The following is a 17,643-nucleotide window of genomic DNA, read 5'->3' as shown; positions in this document are numbered from 1 at the left end:
TCACAGAAAGGAAGCAGTTTGCCCATGGTCAAGTAGCAGTGGGCAAATCTGACTCCCCAGGTCAGTGCTATTTTCACTGCACTAGCAGCTTTCAGGCTTTTTGTGCTGTAGGAACTTTTATTCAAATAAGCCAGAAAAGCACAGCTGCTGTGGTTGAAGGAGAGTCTCAGTATGTGAAATTATACCCGATCATTCACTTCCAACCTACCACAGTAGCTCTTGAAGAAATGCAGCAGAATAGAGAAGCTCAGTTTGTAAAGCCATTTTTTTCTGAACTGTAGCTGAAGACTTGGCCATGGAGAATTGGAACTAGGTTTTTATCCTGGCACTGCCACTTCATGTTTACCTCAAGCGAGCCACTACCTCTCCATGCAACAGCTTCTTCACTGAGATAATAGTCCCTATAATCTTTTGAGCTCTTGCTTGAAGATGGATGAGCCTTGAGCAATGTAGCAGACCTTCACTGAGTTCCTGTTGTATGTCAGGATCTGTATTGTTGGGCTGTTTTGAAGTACTGTATGGTAAATGGAAAATACCCAACCTGGAACCTATAGTAGGGAGTTAAATAAATTTAGTTCTCCACAGAAGTCTGAGCATTTGGTGTTAAGGCAGCTTGATGAGAGATTATAGGTGACACTGTTGCCTCTATTGAAGAGCCAGAAGAGTGGGCAGAGTATAGCCAAGTTGCATATAGTTAGTGGAAGAAAGACCAGACCTAGGATGAGACTCAGGAAATCTGGGTTCTAGTCTCAACTTCTGGTCAGATGTCTTAATAGTTACTGACCATAGTTACCTGTAAACATGTTTATGTCCAAGAAACAATATTACAGATCCCTTCCAACCTTAAAATGTTAAGATTCCATTAAGCCAATATCAGCACACTAATTGCAAGTGCTCCTAGTATCTGGCAAACAGCAGGCATCTTTACTAAGTATCTCTGAAAACTGAGTGTAAATTTTAGTGATGTATGTAGTTCATTATCAACATAGGAAACTTAAAAGCTTTAGGTTGAAATTAGATTGGTGTTTAATGAAGGACACTGTGATAAAATATACAATACAAAGTTTCAAGAATAATCAATTAGTAGTGATTTGTAGTTACAGTAACATTTTAACACCTAAGTACCTTTTTCTTTACTGCCAGGCATACTTAAAATAAGAATGTTTTTTCTCTGTTGTCTGTTGGGACAGTGGATGCAAACAAAATTTAATATTTAGTTAAACTAAACAAATTTTTCTAGGGAAAGAGACCTTAACTACCCTCTAAAACTATAATAAATAATTTTAGAATTGTGTATCTAGAATGTCTTTCTTAGACTAAATTATTCTTAACACTACTTTATTCTCTTTGCATTGACAACAGAAACTTGACTGACAAGCAGGAATCTTTTGAAATGAAAACCAAATCCATAGCCAGTTTTTTTTCATAGCTTCATAGAATCCCAAGATTAATGAGGTACCACAGTAGTCATTTAGTCATGTGTCACTACTGATGTTTTGAACTGATAATTCTTTCCCTTGGGGAGCTGTCCTGTGCCTTGTAGGATGTTCAGCAGCATCCCTGGCCTCTGCTATCAGGTGCCAGTAGCACCACCACACCTTCCTCCCAGTTGTGCCAACAACTGCAGATCTGCAGACCTTTCCATATATCCCTTAGGGGACAGAATTGCCCCCAGTTGTGAAGCATGACTCTAGTCAAGTTTCCCACATCGTGCTAGAATGTATTCTACAGTATCACTACTGAGCATGTTAGCCAGCATGTGCTTAAACGTTTCTGGGGATAGGAAGCTGATTGTAGACTAAGAAAACCTATTTCTTTTTATTTCCCAAGAACTTTCTTACTATCCAATCACCATCTTTGGAAAGTGGGGTGGGGTTCCAAAGAAACAAATCCATTTTTAACAGGTAAACATTTGCCTAGCTGCGCTGTCTCAGCTACAGAACATCTGAAAATGTCGGATAAAATAGAACATTTAATGCACAGATGAGCTTGTAAGACAATAAGGGAAAATCCCCAGGGCAAGAACAAAGAAGAACATTTAAATAGCAGTGAACACGTGAGGGGAGAAGGAAATGGCAACCCACTCCAGTATTCTTGCCTGGAGAATCCCAGGAACAGAGGAGCCTGGTGGGCTGCCATCTATGGGGTCACACAGAGTCGGACACGACTGGAGCGACTTAGCAGCAGCAGCAGCAGCAAGACATATGAGGAGATGCTGCAGGAGCCAAGGGATTTAAGTTTTAATGGCCAAGAGGGATAAAATAGGAAGCCTTGCCTTGGGTCCACATAAAGAAAGAAGTTAGAATTCAGAATCCTTCATGGAACCAGTATTTTCAGTAAAAGGTAGAAAAGAAAAAGTTTCACTCTCTGGCGCAGGAGGCCGAAGACAAAACTTTTCTCTCTTGGCCTGGGCTCTAGTTGAGTGGGGGAAAAGGTGGTTATAGAATTGTCTTCTCTATCCTCATACATGTTGGACATGTGTCATTGAAATGACCCAGGAACAGCAAAGCTAAGTTATTAAATGGTTCTGAAGTGGTAATAACCATTGAAGCTCTCACCCCAAACCATTGCAGATTTCTCATACTTATTGCCTGTTATAAACGACCTTATTTTCTGAATTTATAAAATTTAAGATTAGACCCTCTTTCTAGAATTCTAGGTAATAGGAATATCAGCATGTTTAAAATAATGAAAATTCTAGGAAGAGAACAAGACACTATCAAAACACAAAGAGAATTTAGGGGAAAAATAGAATCTACAGAAATTTTAAAATTATTGAAGTAAGTAACTTATTCAGCCAATTAGAGACAGCTGAATTGGAAGGTGAATTTGAAGAAATTACCCAGAATGCAACAGATAATAAGTAAATAGAAGGAAATATGAAAGCGGTCAAGAGAAGTGAAGGATAAAATGAAAAAGCTTAATGTATGTCCCTGAAAAGAGTTCCAGAAGAAAATAAAGAAATTGAGGGGTGACAGTAGTGAGAGAATGGCTGAAATTTTTCCAAAATTGATGAAAGACACAAGTCCTCAGATTCAGAAGTCCAATAATTCTGAGCCCTACCAAAAAAAAAAATAAATTCACATCTAGACACAAAATTGTAAAACTGCAGAGCAGAAAAACAGGGAGAATGTTAAAAGCAATTCAAAATAAAGCACCAGTGGTTTACAAAGGAAAGATTATCAGACCCACAGCTAATTTCTCAGTGGCAACATTGATGCCATGAAACACGAGGATAATATTTTCAAAGTGATGAGAAAATTAACAGCCTAGAATTTTAAACAAAAGCTATAGTATCAAGAGTAGTGTGAATTAAAGACCTTTTTAAAGAGACTAAGAGAATTTACCATTAACAGACCCTTGCTAATTGAACTGCTCAAGGATGTACTTCAGGAAGAAGAAAATTGAACCTAAGATGGAAGAAATAAGAGCTAAGAAGGAATGGTGAGCTAAATAATTGGTAAACATTGGGTAAATGTAAATAAACATTAACTTACTTAGTAATAATGATGATCATACATGGCCTTTAGATATGTTTGCTGACATTTTTAAAATATCACTAAAATAATAGAAATAGAAGGTATAACTTCTAAACTAGTAGTGGAGGGGTTAAAAGAAAGGACATGATGGAAAAAAGTCCAATAAAATTCAGGAGTAGTAGGAAAACACAGAAAAAGCAGGGTAAAAAACAGTGATATCATAAAATGATAAAATATACCAGTAATTAACAGTAAATGCAAGTGGATTATAAGCACTGATAAAAAGAAAGGGATTAATCAGATTGAGTAATTCAGATTTAGCTATGTACTCTTAGAGGAATCATATAAAACATAAGGTCTCAGTTCATAGTCAAAAGGATAGAAGAAAATAGAGAATCCAGGTTGAATATTAACCAAGAAAAAGGAGTATAACTATTTTTATCAGATAAAAAGCATTACTGGAGATAAAAGGGATGACTGTAAAATATAAGAGGAAAAATCCAGGAAGATAACTAAACTTTTGTGTTTTTAATAAACTAGCTTTAAATATGTGAAGTAAAAATGGCCCGGATTCATGTAGATAGCAAATCTTAAGGAAGATTTTTACACACCTCCGATAGTAATTGGTGGATCAAACAAAAATTAGTAAGGATAAAGAAAGCTCAAACAATATAATTAAAATAGTTTGAGATAATGGAGATACTTAGAAACTGTACTAATAATTCAAGAATTCTTAATCTTCTCACAAATGACATTTGTATAAACTGATTATGTTATTCCAAAAGCAGGTTTTAGTAAATACCAAATACAGGTATTACACAGATCATTTTCTCTGACCATAGTACAGTTAAGTCAAGTCAGCGGCCAAAAAGAAGAAAAAACTAAAATATCCCATATTTTTAGAAGTTTTAAAATGTATTCTAAATAACCAGTGATTTTTTTAAAAAAAGCATTCAAGATGGACATTAGAAAATATTTAGAAGGATATAATGAGAATAATTCCCCAGTGGCTCAGCAGGTTTAGAATCTGCCTGCAATGCAGGAGATTGCAGGTTCTATCCCTGGGTCAGGAAGATCCCCTAGAGCAAGAAATGGCAACCCACTCTAGTATTCTTGCCTGGAAAATTTCATGGACAGAGGAGCCTGGCAGGCTACATACAGTCCATGGGGTCAAAAAGAGTCAGACACAACTGAGCACATAACATGGCAATAAAAACAGTACATATCAAAACTTGTGAGATGTAGACAAGAAAATTTGACCCCTCAGATATTTAGAGCAGTCTGAAATACCTAATCTGAGATATCTAGAGCTATCTGAAAATTAAAAGACCCAAGTGTCTGACATAAGAATGAGAAAAAGAACAGCAAAGTAATAATTTAGGAGGAAGGAAATAATAAAGGTAAGAGCAGAAATAAGTGAAGTATGAATTAAAAAACCCAATGGAACAGAGCAGTAAAACCAAAAGATGTTTCTCTGAAAAGACAACTAAAATTGTTGATCCTAGTAAGACAAATAAAAAAGAGAGAGGCATGAGCAGTGTAAAGAATGAAAAAAAAGTGTACACTTTAAAGGGTGTATTTTATTATGGTATGTGAATTATATCTCAGTTTTTAGAAAGAATGGGAAAAAAGAATATTCCATGAATAACTTTATGCTAATAAATGTGAAAGCATTGGCAAATTAACAAGTTTCTTGAAAGTATGATTTAACTGAAACTGACTTAGTAAGATATATCAAATGAAAAATCTACAACTACTTAAGAAATAAAATAATCTGTCTCCCTGTGAATCAACTAGTATAACCACAGGCTCATGATTTTACAGGTGAATTTTACTAAACATTTAAAGAACAGATACACATATTCTTTCAGAGCATAGAAAAAGAGGAAAGATCCTTTCCAACTCACTTTGAAATTGTTTTCATCGTGATGCTAAAATTAGGACGAGAGCAGAGGATAATTATAAGTTGTTTTCACTTATAAAGGTAGATGCTATTAATAAATCCTAGAAAATCTAATAGTATCAGAAATTAGCAAGATGTGAATCAAGAGGAGTTCTCAAACCTCTAGTGAAAGTATGAATTTGGTATAACCACTTTTGAGTGCAGTTTACCAATATCTAGTAAAATTGAAGATGCTTATCCTTTAAAATTTAGAGATTTTAAGTATGTAGTCTAAAGAGACTCTTACATGTCTATGGAATACAGGGCAAATACATGCCATTGCAAAATTCTAACGATGAAAAGTTAGTGTTCATCAGCCAGGCGAATGGATGTTTTGACTCCATAAAATGGGGTACTATTATAGTCAGGATGGGTGAATCTCAAAAAAATACTATTAAGTGAAAAGGGAAATTGAAGAATACATATAGAATGGTATCACTTATACAACAATTAAAAACATTCAAAAAATGTATTGCAGTTTATATATGTAGAAAAGATAAAAACTTGGAACTGTTAACCCCAGATGTAAGTTAAGGAGGGAATGGAATGAGATTGGGAAGGAGTAGGAGGCTTCTTATATATATTTGCATATATATATGAAGCAAGCAGGGTAGAATGTTTACATTTAAATAAGGTAGATGGTGGTATAAAAATTTTCTATACCTTTTTACATCTTTGAAATATTTCATTAAAAACAAGCATTGTGTCAATTCCAGTACTCTATTCTAGAGTTTTTTTTTTTTTCTCTAGGATTAATAAGGATGACCAGCCCTGCCACTGTTATGATACCCCAGGGTGGAAACGTGTCATCTTCCATGATGGCACCAGGCCCCAATTCAGAACTGCAGCCCAGGACTCCGCGCCCTGCTTCTCAGTCAGGTATTGACCTCCATCCTTTGAGAACTGAAGAGGCTGCACTGTCTGCACAGAGCATCATAGAATTCAGCTCTCCCTCTGATGCCAGATTTCTAACTGCCCAGCTTAAATGCTGTTTTCTATATAAAATCTGCCCTAGTTTCTTCAAGCTGGAAGTCATTATTTCCTTTTCAAAATTTCTTCTCAGAGTTTCTCACTATTCTTATCAGTTATACCCCAACATTCCTAAAAATGTATTCCGTGGCCTACTTAATCCTGCTCCTCCATAACCGAGAATTCTGTAGTGAAGTAAATTTGGTTAATGTGTCCTACTAGATCCTCCCTCCCAGAAATCCAAAAGTAACATGTTGGAAGCACTGAAAGTCCTATAGTGAAGAAACCTGTCTAAAGCTGTTAGGTCCAGTGTCTCCCAAACCTGACTGACTTTATTTTTTGTTTTGTTTTCTTCTAATACTAATAAACATAGTTCCTCAGAATATGCTTTGGAGAATACTGCTCTGCATAGTTTGTCTGGCTCTCATATCCACTTTAGAATCATACGCTCTTTATAGACAAGATTCAGTCTTTCTCTCATCTCGGTAGTTGTTTTGCATTATAGTAAATGCTCACAAACATTTCATTAAATGATACCAGAAGATTTTACTCTGTTTTTTCAAAATTGCCAAGACTCTAGGATTGCTCTAGAATCTAGGTTGCAGTAAGTTAATTATTGCTTTGTTGACTATCTTTAAACAGATGCAATGGATCCACTCCTCTCTGGGCTCCATATACAGCAACAAAGTCATCCCTCAGGATCTTTAGCACCCCCGCACCACCCAATGCAGCCTGTCCCTGTGAACAGACAAATAAACCCAGCCAGTTTTCCCCAGCTGCAGCAGCAGCAGCAGCAGCAGCAGCAGCAACAGCTGCAGGCAAGACCCCCACAGCAACATCAGCAGCAACAGCCACAGGGAATTCGACCCCAGTTTACTGCCCCAACTCAGGTGCCTGTTCCTCCAGGCTGGAACCAGCTGCCTTCCGGAGCCCTTCAGCCTCCTCCAGCCCAGAGTTCTCTGGGCACAATGACTGCAAATCAAGGGTGGAAGAAGGCTCCCTTGCCTGGCCCAATGCAACAGCAGCTCCAGGCAAGACCATCCTTAGCCACGGTACAGACACCTTCCCACCCTCCCCCTCCATATCCCTTTGGCAGCCAGCAAGCTTCACAAGCCCATACAAACTTTCCTCAGATGAGCAACCCAGGCCAGTTCACAGCTCCTCAGATGAAGAGTTTGCAGGGAGGGCCCTCTAGGGTCCCGACCCCCCTGCAGCAGCCCCACCTCACCAACAAGTCTCCTGCCTCCTCACCCTCCTCCTTCCAGCAGGGATCCCCTGCTTCCTCCCCAACGGTTAACCAAACTCAGCAGCAGATGGGACCAAGGCCACCTCAAAATAACCCACTTCCCCAGGGATTTCAGCAGCCCGTCAGCTCTCCGGGTCGGAATCCTATGGTTCAACAGGGAAACGTGCCACCTAACTTCATGGTGATGCAGCAGCAACCACCAAATCAGGGGCCACAGAGTTTACATCCAGGCCTAGGAGGTGAGGAACACTGGAGCTATTTGTGTTGGTAACTTGACTGGAGCTAGATCTTAGTAGCACTTCAATTTTTAGAGTTAATGGAGGGAGTGAAACGAGGATGTAACTATTTGGTTTTGTGAATATAGTGATGACACTTGATGTGACTTAGTTAACTTGATACATTATGCAGCATCTTACTGGTTATGTTTAAGCTAGTCCTCTGGATAAAAACGCAGGTAAAATTCAATGTAGCTATATGTTCATTTTGTTTTTCAAAATATTTTTGCCTGATCTTGTACTAGTAAATTAAGGCGTCCGGAAGAATCATGGTTTTATTAACAAGTTAAGCTGCTCCACTGTTGAAAAAATTAAGGTTATGCAGTAGAGCAAAATTGAAAAGATAAGTGTAGGGTTTTGTTGGGGAAATGGCCCTTGTGGTTTTCAATTTTGATAATCCTAGTTAGCAAAAATATTATTAGCATGGTATTTGTTAAATTTGCTTTAAGTATTAAAGGGGAGTAAGTTCAGAAATCATTGACTTTTACAGTTTTATAATGCCAATGCCTGCTCCTTAGAGAGGGAATTCCACCAGTTATACCTAAAGGAGATTTATTTATTTATTTTGTAAGGTGCCTCTTGTATGAAGAAAAAGCAATGGAGCTTAATGTGTGAGAGGTAAAACGATTACAGTAAAACTTATCCATCTCCATGTTTATTATTTATTCTTATTAATCATTGATCTAGTGCACATGAATGTGCTTGGAGCTTTTCAGTAAGGTATAGAGAGTGTAATACTGTCACCTGATAAACATACCCCCCACCAAAAGACACCCATTGCCTATCCAGAAAAAAAAAAAAAAAACCCTTGCATCTTTAGTGCAACATAGCAAAGGCATGTTCCCATGATTTCTGGTAAAATTAAATCGCTCATCAGTCTTTTCACTCTCTTGTAATTATTTTTACTGACATGCAGGCTGTAATATTTGAATCATAAGAAGTTTTGAGAAAATGCAAGAATGTTTTGGCTCCAAACTTCACTGTTCTGGGCATCTAGCCTTGGATCAGTGGGGGCTGGGTAGTCCCTCCTGCAAATGTGATTACTGATATAATTACAATGGAAGCATGCAAATGGGGACTTGTCACTGCTAAAGAAAGGACAAATGCATATTTGTCTTCAGAGCGTTTTTCAGGACATTGAAAATTTGGCCCTTACATAAATGGACTAATTCAAGTGAGCTTAGGTCTTGATGCTTTCATAGAGCAAATGATGTGCTCACCTAGGTGATCTGGCCACATCCAGGCCTCTGTTATAAACAGTGAATGGGTTCTGAGATTCTTCTTGTTACAGATTTGTTTTCTGAAATTAAACCTTCCTATAAAAGAAAGTATTACTTTAGTAAGATTCCATTAGAGCACAGTTTTTGGTACCATAGCTGTCAGAATTTCAGCAAACCCTTTTGAGGGGAAGGTGTAATGATAAATTTAATATAACCTCACTTTGATGCTCCTATAAATTGTTTCTGATCTCTTGTCTCTTCCAAAGAGACCAGCACAATACAGGGGAGAAATTTTTCCACAAAGAAAATTGTCATCTATTCCCTCAATGGAAAAAAAAAAAACAAAAAACCAAACACCTACCTATGCTTAATATCAGGACCCAGGTCTTTGTTTTATAGTATTTCTGATCAGTTTGTTTGAATATGAGAGAATTTAGCATATTCCTTTGGTACCTATGTTAAAGTATGTAAAGGTTTGGGGTCCGTTGTTTTACAGAAAAGTGAGCCCTAAACCTTGCTGTGACGTGGCCTCAGATCACATTTAGGGAGCAGATTGCCATCTTTTCCTTGGCATGTTCTAAGTGTAAATTTTTTAGTATTTCTTTTTCATTTTGACAATGCTCATGTAAGAGATTGTGTTGATTTTTTTAACCATCTTTCCCAACCTTGTTAAAGATCCTACCAGTGTGACAGAGAGAGCTAAGCCAGTGGAGACTTCATGCAGCTCATCCTTCCTTATTCATTCCACATCTAAGCAAGAGTATAAATTTGCTAGGTAACTGCCTTACTCGTTGTTTTCTATTAAGGAATGCCTAAACGCCTCCCACCTGGCTTCTCAGCAGGACAGGCCAATCCGAACTTTATGCAAGGTCAGGTGCCTTCGACCACAGCAACTACCCCTGGGAATTCAGGAGCCCCTCAGCTGCAAGCGAATCAAAATGTCCAGCATGCAGGTTTGTTTTCTATGACTTATTCAGCCAGCATTTATTGAGCATTGTGTGGTAGGTAGACAACAGGATATACAGAGAAATATAAACCTTGATCCTTCCCCTTCGTTTCAGGGCAATAACTGTTATATTGAAAGTAGGTAAAATGTCTTGAAAAATCTGGAAACACCTAAAGAAAGGAGATAAACCTACAGGTAGAGCTGGAGTCAGCATTTTTTTTTCCTGAAAAGAACCAGGTAGTAAATATTTTCGGCATCACAGGTTATATGTTCTCTGTTGCAGCTACCTAACTTTGCTGTTGTGGCACCAGAGTAGCCGTAGACTCATTCATAAATGAATGAGCACGGCAATGTTCCACACTGCCTGTATGCTAATGCAGAACTATATTCCTGAACTCTGAGTGAATTCGTGTCTGTTTAAAAGCTGGCAGTGGGCCTCGTTTGATCCGTGGATCATAGGTTGCTGATCCCTCAGTTAGTAAAGGGACAAAAGGTATTTCTGGCAAAGAAGATGGTAGGTACAAAGGCATGGAGGTACATGGCATTTTGAACAACTGAAACATTTAAGATCTTTATAATTCATGTTAACATTGTATATGTTGAGTGTCTGAACTCTGGTTTACAAGGTGGTGTTTGAAGACCAGGTTTTATCAATACAGGTGTAATGCCAGTAGTGTATTGTATATAAGAAGAAATTTAGGAGGGCATATTGTGTACAGCAGAATGGCTAGAAAGTATTTGTAAGCAATATTGTATTAGCCCAGACTGCATGTATCTGAATGCTGTTAGGTAGCACATGATTAATCCTCTTACCCTTTCTCATAGGGAGTTTCGATTGAGGTAGCACAAATACCTTCTGAGCTCCCATGCCCATTTGGAGTTAGTTTAGTTCCACTGTTAACTCTGAATCACTAAGGAAGGAGAACAGTTCGAAACTTAAAAAAGTTCAACCTACCTCTTGAAGGGCTGAAGAAGTGTAGGGCAAACCATGACTTTCCCCATCTGCTAGTGAGTGCAAAACTATAATTCCTGAGCTATGTAAATTCACGTTCTATAGGAAGTTTTAAAACAGTAATAAAAGCATTCATAATTCCTCCACATAAGCACAGCTGTTTTTTATTTTTATATGGTGCCTTCCACATGCACTTACTGTTTTGATTTCTCCATTTATCCCATCTAAGATAGCTCTACTCTTGTCTGTCATTTCTTGTTCTCTTACTCTATTTCTCTTGTTAGCTTTTACTTCTTCCTGTGAAAATACTTAATCTGTTTGTTATTTTACTCTTACCAACTAGACTCCAAGGGGTAAGGGATTTGGTCTGTCTTGCTTATTGATGTTACCTCAGTACCAGAAGTGCCTTGCACATATTAGGTACACAATAGATGATTGTCAATTGAATGAATATATACTGGAATATTTAGTGTATATAGTATATACAGTGGTCATGGAATTCAGTTTAAGGCCCATCTGGAAGATCTTAGGATTCAGGAAAAATCTAGATTGTATGAACAAAGGACAGTTTGTCCCCTGCCTCCTGGCTGGAGCATGGACTGGCTTGATAACTTCATTGTGGCTATCACTTTTTAGTCCCCATTTAAAAATGAAAAGGGTAGGGAGGAGATAAAATAAGCTAGAAGGTTATTCTGCAGAAAGGAAGAGAGACTATAAGCAGCTGTAGGAAAATCCCAAAGACCTAACAGTAAGTATACACTGTGGCAAGCCAGGAAGTGTTCTTTGTCTGAATTGGAAATAATTAAGAAGACTGAAACATGCCCCGTGTTGTCTACTAGAGACTGCCACAGGAGAGGGTCACTGAGGCTTTATCATCCTTTCTGACTGTCCTCTGCTTGCAGCTTCCTAATTGTCTGTCAGTTGACTTCCACCAGAGTCTCAGCTTCCAGATCAAGATTAAATAATTTTTACCACATTGGGATTGGGGAGACCTATCCTTAGGAAGTATTAGCTGTTCTTTTCTTTAAAGTGAAGCATCCAAAAAATAAATAAATAAATAAAGTGAAGCATCCAGATAACACATCCATAACCTTGGAGAGTCCTTATTATAGTTTCCCAAGGAGCATTGTTAAATGTCTTCTCAGCTTTGCTGAGATTTTCTTAAGAGGCTGCAGTACATTTTTTGTTTCCTGATTCATCTAAAGGAGAACTTATTTCATTACCCATAGCACTTTTTGTTAATTTTCTTCATTTTAAGATAGTTACAAGTTATTTTTAAATAATAAGATGCCACCTTTCTTTGTTTAGTCTAAGAGAAAGAAAACTATACTGATCTTCAAAATGTTAACAAGTTACCAAATAGGAATAAAGAAATGGTTTCTCTCTCTCTATTGTATGGTCACTGAGAATGTATGCCACAGTCACAGCCTCATACTATAGAAAACTCACAGAAATATGTTAAACATAGCATATCTGTTTATGTTGATCACTGGATATGGGTGAGGGGTGTTTTTCTAATTAAGGTAATTTGAGAATCTTAACACCAACAAGATAATAGTATTTCTTGCTGAAACTGTGCCTTTTTTTTTTTTTAAGGTGGTCAAGGAGCTGGTCCTCCTCAAAACCAGATGCAGGTGTCCCACGGGCCACCAAATATGATGCAGCCCAGCCTCATGGGAATTCATGGCAACATGAACAACCAACAGGCTGGTAGTTCTGGGGTTCCTCAGGTGAACCTGGGCAACATGCAAGGCCAGCCCCAACAGGGCCCACCATCTCAACTGATGAGCATGCACCAGCAGATCGTGCCCTCCCAGGGCCAGATGGTCCAGCAACAAGGAACCTTGAACCCTCAGAACCCCATGATCCTTTCAAGGGCCCAGCTTATGCCGCAGGGTCAGATGATGGTGAATCCTCAGAGCCAAAATCTTGGGCCCTCGCCCCAAAGGATGACCCCACCCAAGCAGATGCTTCCCCAGCAGGGCCCCCAAATGATGGCGCCACATAACCAGATGATGGGGCCTCAGGGGCAAGTTTTGCTCCAACAGAATCCAATGATAGAGCAGATCATGACCAATCAGATGCAGGGGAATAAGCAACAGTTTAACACTCAGAACCAATCTAATGTCATGCCGGGACCAGCACAAATAATGAGGGGACCAACGCCAAACTTGCAAGGAAACATGGTGCAGTTTACAGGACCGATGTCAGGACAGATGCTGCCACAGCAAGGGCCCGTGAACAACAGTCCATCTCAGGTTATGGGGATGCAGGGGCAGGTCTTGCGGCCACCAGGGCCAAGCCCCCACATGGCCCAGCAGCATGGTGATCCTGCTACGACAGCAAATAATGATGTCAGCTTGTCTCAGATGATGCCAGATGTTAGCATGCAGCAAAGCAACATGGTCCCCCCCCACGTGCAGGCCATGCAGGGGAACAGTGCCTCGGGAAACCACTTCTCGGGCCATGGGATGCCCTTCAATGCACCTTTCAATGGAGCACCCAATGGAAATCAAATGTCCTGTGGTCAGAATCCAGGCTTCCCAGTCAATAAGGATGTCACGCTGACAAGCCCGTTGTTGGTCAACTTGTTGCAGAGTGATATCTCTGCAGGCCATTTTGGGGTAAACAATAAGCAAAACAATACCAACGCAAATAAACCGAAGAAGAAGAAGCCCCCTCGGAAGAAGAAAAATAGTCAGCAGGACCTAAAGTAGGTTGTGATAGTCTTGTCTGAAATCTTATTCGTTTATTTCTATGTGAACAACTTTTTTTGATGGAAATTTTTGAGCATGTATAAGAACAGTATAATGAAATTCCCCATGCTTCAGATTTTCAGCTCATAATCTGTCTTGCATTCATTCATGTTCTTCCCATTACCTCTTGATTATTTTAAAGCAAGTTCACTTTAAATATTTCAGTGTGTACCTCTAAAAGATAAGGACAGGCTTTTGTTTTCTGTTTTTTATGACCACACAATATGATTATTGTGGAAAAAACTAATGCTTCCTTCATATTCTCACATATCCAGACAGTGTCCAGATTTCCCTGATTATCTCAAAAAAAATTTTTTTTTCTTTTTACAATTTGTTCAAATAAGGAGCCAAACAGGGTTCTTATATTGCAGTCAATTGATATATGTCTCTTAAGTCTGTAGTCTCAGAGGGGATTGTGCCATTCAGAGCCTGAGAAGTAGCCAGTGCTACCACACTACAACTCTACAAAGCATGTCAGGCTTGTAATGACTGCTGGGGAACCAGAGAGGCTATATGTGTTTTAGGAATGAAAACTACTTATGGAGACTCCCTTCTGTCTCTCAAATAGAAATAGTTTTTTGTGCAAATGCCTTTCTTTTAAAGGCTCTTTATCATCCTTAGCAGCTTAAAACCTAAAAGATGATTAGACCTTTTCAATCACCTTTTGGTAAAGGTGAGTCTTTTGCAAGATCACAGTGGGAAGGGCAATTAATTTATATTTCGTTTCCTAATCTAAGTGTTAAGTCATATTTTTGGCTTTGATAAGATGATTCCCAAAGGAACATTGATTAAACTGGATTTTCTGCCTTTAATCACAAAACTGAAATCCAGAGACATTTATTACCAGAAAATAATGACTGTGGAGTATAAAAGCGGGTTAATTCAAGTAAATTATTAGAATTATAGAAGAAAATAGGGGAGCTTTAGTTAATCAAACATAAATGTTCAAAATAAAACCATCTATTGGATTAGCCAAAAAGTTTGTTCATGTTTGTCCATAACACCTGGAAAAAAACTGGATGAACTTTTCGGCCAACCCAATACCTTTCTCTCAGTCTTCTCACAATATGCCTTTGGTTGTACTATAAAACTGTTATCATATTCACTTTCTTCTTGAATCTTATAAATCAAAATTCAGTAATTGTATATTAGCAACCTGTATGTTTCCTGAATTCAGAATTAGTAAACTCTTTGGTTATCTGATTTTTCCAATAGCTCTTTTTAAGTTAAATTCTTTACTGTCAATCTGTATGGGAGTAACATTTCTGTCACAATATTTATTCCTCTCAGTAGTCTAGGAATAACCCTGCAAGGTACTTCAGTTGCCATTAGTATGGATTTTTGCTATCTGTACCAGCACTTAGGGAGTTGCTTACTTGTTACGGCTACAGATTGTGGAAAGGGCCTTATACCACATCAAGGCTCCTAGAATGGAGACAGTAAGTTAAAAAGGAAGAGCGCATGCTCCCAGCTCTACCACTAGCTTACCATGGAATCTTCAGCTGTTTTCTTACACCTCTGTGGGCCTTTGTTTTGTCATCTAGTAACATGAGGTGGCTGGACCTGAGATATTTTTTTAGCAATATAATTCTTTGAAAGTAAAGAATACTACAGGAATCCTTACTTATAATTGAAGCAAGAGAGAAGTCATTTAAGGAGCAAATCAATACAGGAATCTAGATGTGCTTAGGACCTGCTTCAGGTTCTAAATTCCCATGTGCTAGAGCTTTTAAAATGGGTTTAAGGTAAGGTTTCTGAAACTACAGAGTACAATGAGATAAAATACTGTCTAAAAGTGGGTGACTAATACCAGGGCAAAAACGAAATCAGAGCTGTGAGCCCTGGGTCTTTGGGAATGTGGGTGTTTCTTCATTTTTTTCCTTCTCTAATAAAATTATAAGGTACACTTAGGTGAAAATGAAAGCATCCCAAAGCTGATGGGGATGTCTGTTAAATAGACATTCTGCAACAAAATTAATTAGCTTTGTTCTAGTATTCTCCAGCTTTCTTTGTTCTCTGTATACCATTTCATTAGCCAGTCTACAATTTCTTGCAAGATGTTATGAATTGGAGCCACCATTGCAATATTCACAAAAAAGAAGAAGTCTGGATTCCCTGGTTCAGTTTGATAGCTACCCCGAAGATAGTGTGGTTTCTTAGGAACAGTACAATACTGATAACCCAAAATCAGCTGTTAAAACATTGGATGGATAATGAAATGAAAATCATTATATCAGAAATGTGTGGAAAGCACCTCAAGTAAATAGCCATTTATTAAATTAAGTGGATTTTAACATTTAATGAAATTGGCAGATTTTTTATGCCAAATATTGAATGTTTTATCAGACTAGAGAGATATAAATAATTCTAAGAATGATAATGCAGATGGATTTATTCAGACATAGGGGAGGGGTTAAGCAATTTTCATGTATAAACTGTACAACTTACTCACAAACGTGTAATTTATTTTTTAGCACCCCAGATACTCGCCCAGCTGGTCTGGAGGAGGCTGATCAACAGCCATTGCCTGGAGAACAAGGAATTAACTTGGACAGCTCAGGCCCTAAACTGCCAGAATTTTCAAACCGACCACCAGGTGATAAAATGTTAGCTAAAGTTTATATACTTGTTATCATTTATTTACAGCATTATAAGGCTTTTTTTCAAGGAAACAATAGTATTTTATTTTGTCTAGTAACTAGACTACTTTAGTGATTTAGTGTGTCTAGTATTTGGAAACTTTGTCTTGTTAGTAAGTAAAAAGTTTCAAATATAACCTCTGAAAGTGTGTGTATGTGCATGTGAATGTATATATATTTGTGTGTGTGTGTATTTTGCTCAAATTATTCTTTGTTATTTTAGGTCCTCATAAAATCAAACTAAAGTTAGTCAGTGCCTCTTTATTCTTGTCAATATCAAGGTTCTAGTTGGCATCAAAATGGAATAAGATTAAATGAAATGAAGCTTTCACTCTAATCCTGCTTGCTGCCTTTCCTGCAACCTTTTCTACTGGGACTTTCTCAAAGCAGAGAACTGCCAGGGTTTAAAATAAGATTTTTTAATAGAGCTTTTATTATGAATCTTTAAACATTAAAAAATATGTAAAGAGTAATGAAAGAGACACTTATGTACTTCCTACCCGGTTAATAATAAAAAAGACCAGTATTGTTGAAGCCCTCTGTGTTGTATCCCCCTCTGATTATAAAATAATACCATCCTCTAAAATGTTGGAAGAGAAAGTCTCCTAAAATTCATTCATTCTAACCTAGCTATTATAGAACCAAGGCCAGCTGCCACAATGTCTCCAAACCTGGTTACAATTAGCCCCAGCAGTAATTTGTAACTTTATTCCCCTATGAGGAAGACACACAAACCTATCACATTTAGGCCACACTTCCATGTGTATACAAAGGATTATGTTTTATTCCTTCCTTTCTAATTATCCCTCCTCCTTTTTGGCATATAAGTGGAAGTGATTTTGTAAGTTATTTTAGGGATAAACTTCAGTATCCTTAATTTATGTATTTTAAAAGTGAATAAAAAAAATAAATTCATTATGATGTCAATACTATGTGTTACTGATCGAGAATTGTTTGGGCACACCACATTTCCCATTGGTGAATTGCAGCAGCACAGTTGAGGCTGGGAGGTCACGAGTCTTTGGTGGGTATATCCAGAGGCGATATGAGCAGGAAGGCACCTTCTTCCCTCAGACTCATCTGAATTCTATAAATCCCAGAGGTTCTCACACACGTTATTGCTTCCTTTCTTCAGTTTGCCAACTGGAAGCCTATAGGCTGAATTTGGCCTGCAATATATTTGAATTGTCATGCAGAATATGAAAGCAAACAGAAACCT

The 17,643-nt window shown here is 38.0% G+C and overlaps 1 protein-coding gene across 12 annotated transcripts in view; it reads left to right on the top strand.

Annotated features, from left to right (window-relative positions):
- The window catches only part of NCOA6 (nuclear receptor coactivator 6), a 94,778-nt gene that overhangs the window by 54,505 nt on the left and 22,630 nt on the right, over positions 1–17,643 (top strand). For 8 of the 12 annotated variants that reach the window (XM_070472565.1, XM_070472560.1, XM_070472556.1 and 5 more), the window contains 5 exons: positions 6,172–6,300; positions 7,033–7,875; positions 9,938–10,084; positions 12,626–13,742; positions 16,260–16,381. In XM_070472565.1, the coding sequence (XP_070328666.1) occupies positions 6,172–6,300; positions 7,033–7,875; positions 9,938–10,084; positions 12,626–13,742; positions 16,260–16,381 (2,358 nt within the window). Of the gene's footprint in view, positions 1–3,356; positions 3,445–6,171; positions 6,301–7,032; positions 7,876–9,937; positions 10,085–12,625; positions 13,743–16,259; positions 16,382–17,643 lie in introns of all 12 variants that reach the window. The other 4 variants (XM_070472564.1, XM_020889152.2, XM_070472563.1 and 1 more) reach the window with 4 other exon arrangements.

This window comes from Odocoileus virginianus, chromosome 9 (assembly GCF_023699985.2).
Source record: "Odocoileus virginianus isolate 20LAN1187 ecotype Illinois chromosome 9, Ovbor_1.2, whole genome shotgun sequence".
Classification (NCBI taxonomy): domain Eukaryota; kingdom Metazoa; phylum Chordata; class Mammalia; order Artiodactyla; family Cervidae; genus Odocoileus; species Odocoileus virginianus.
The sequence above is the reverse complement of the archived record's forward strand: the minus strand, read 5'-3'. Positions and strand labels throughout refer to the sequence as shown.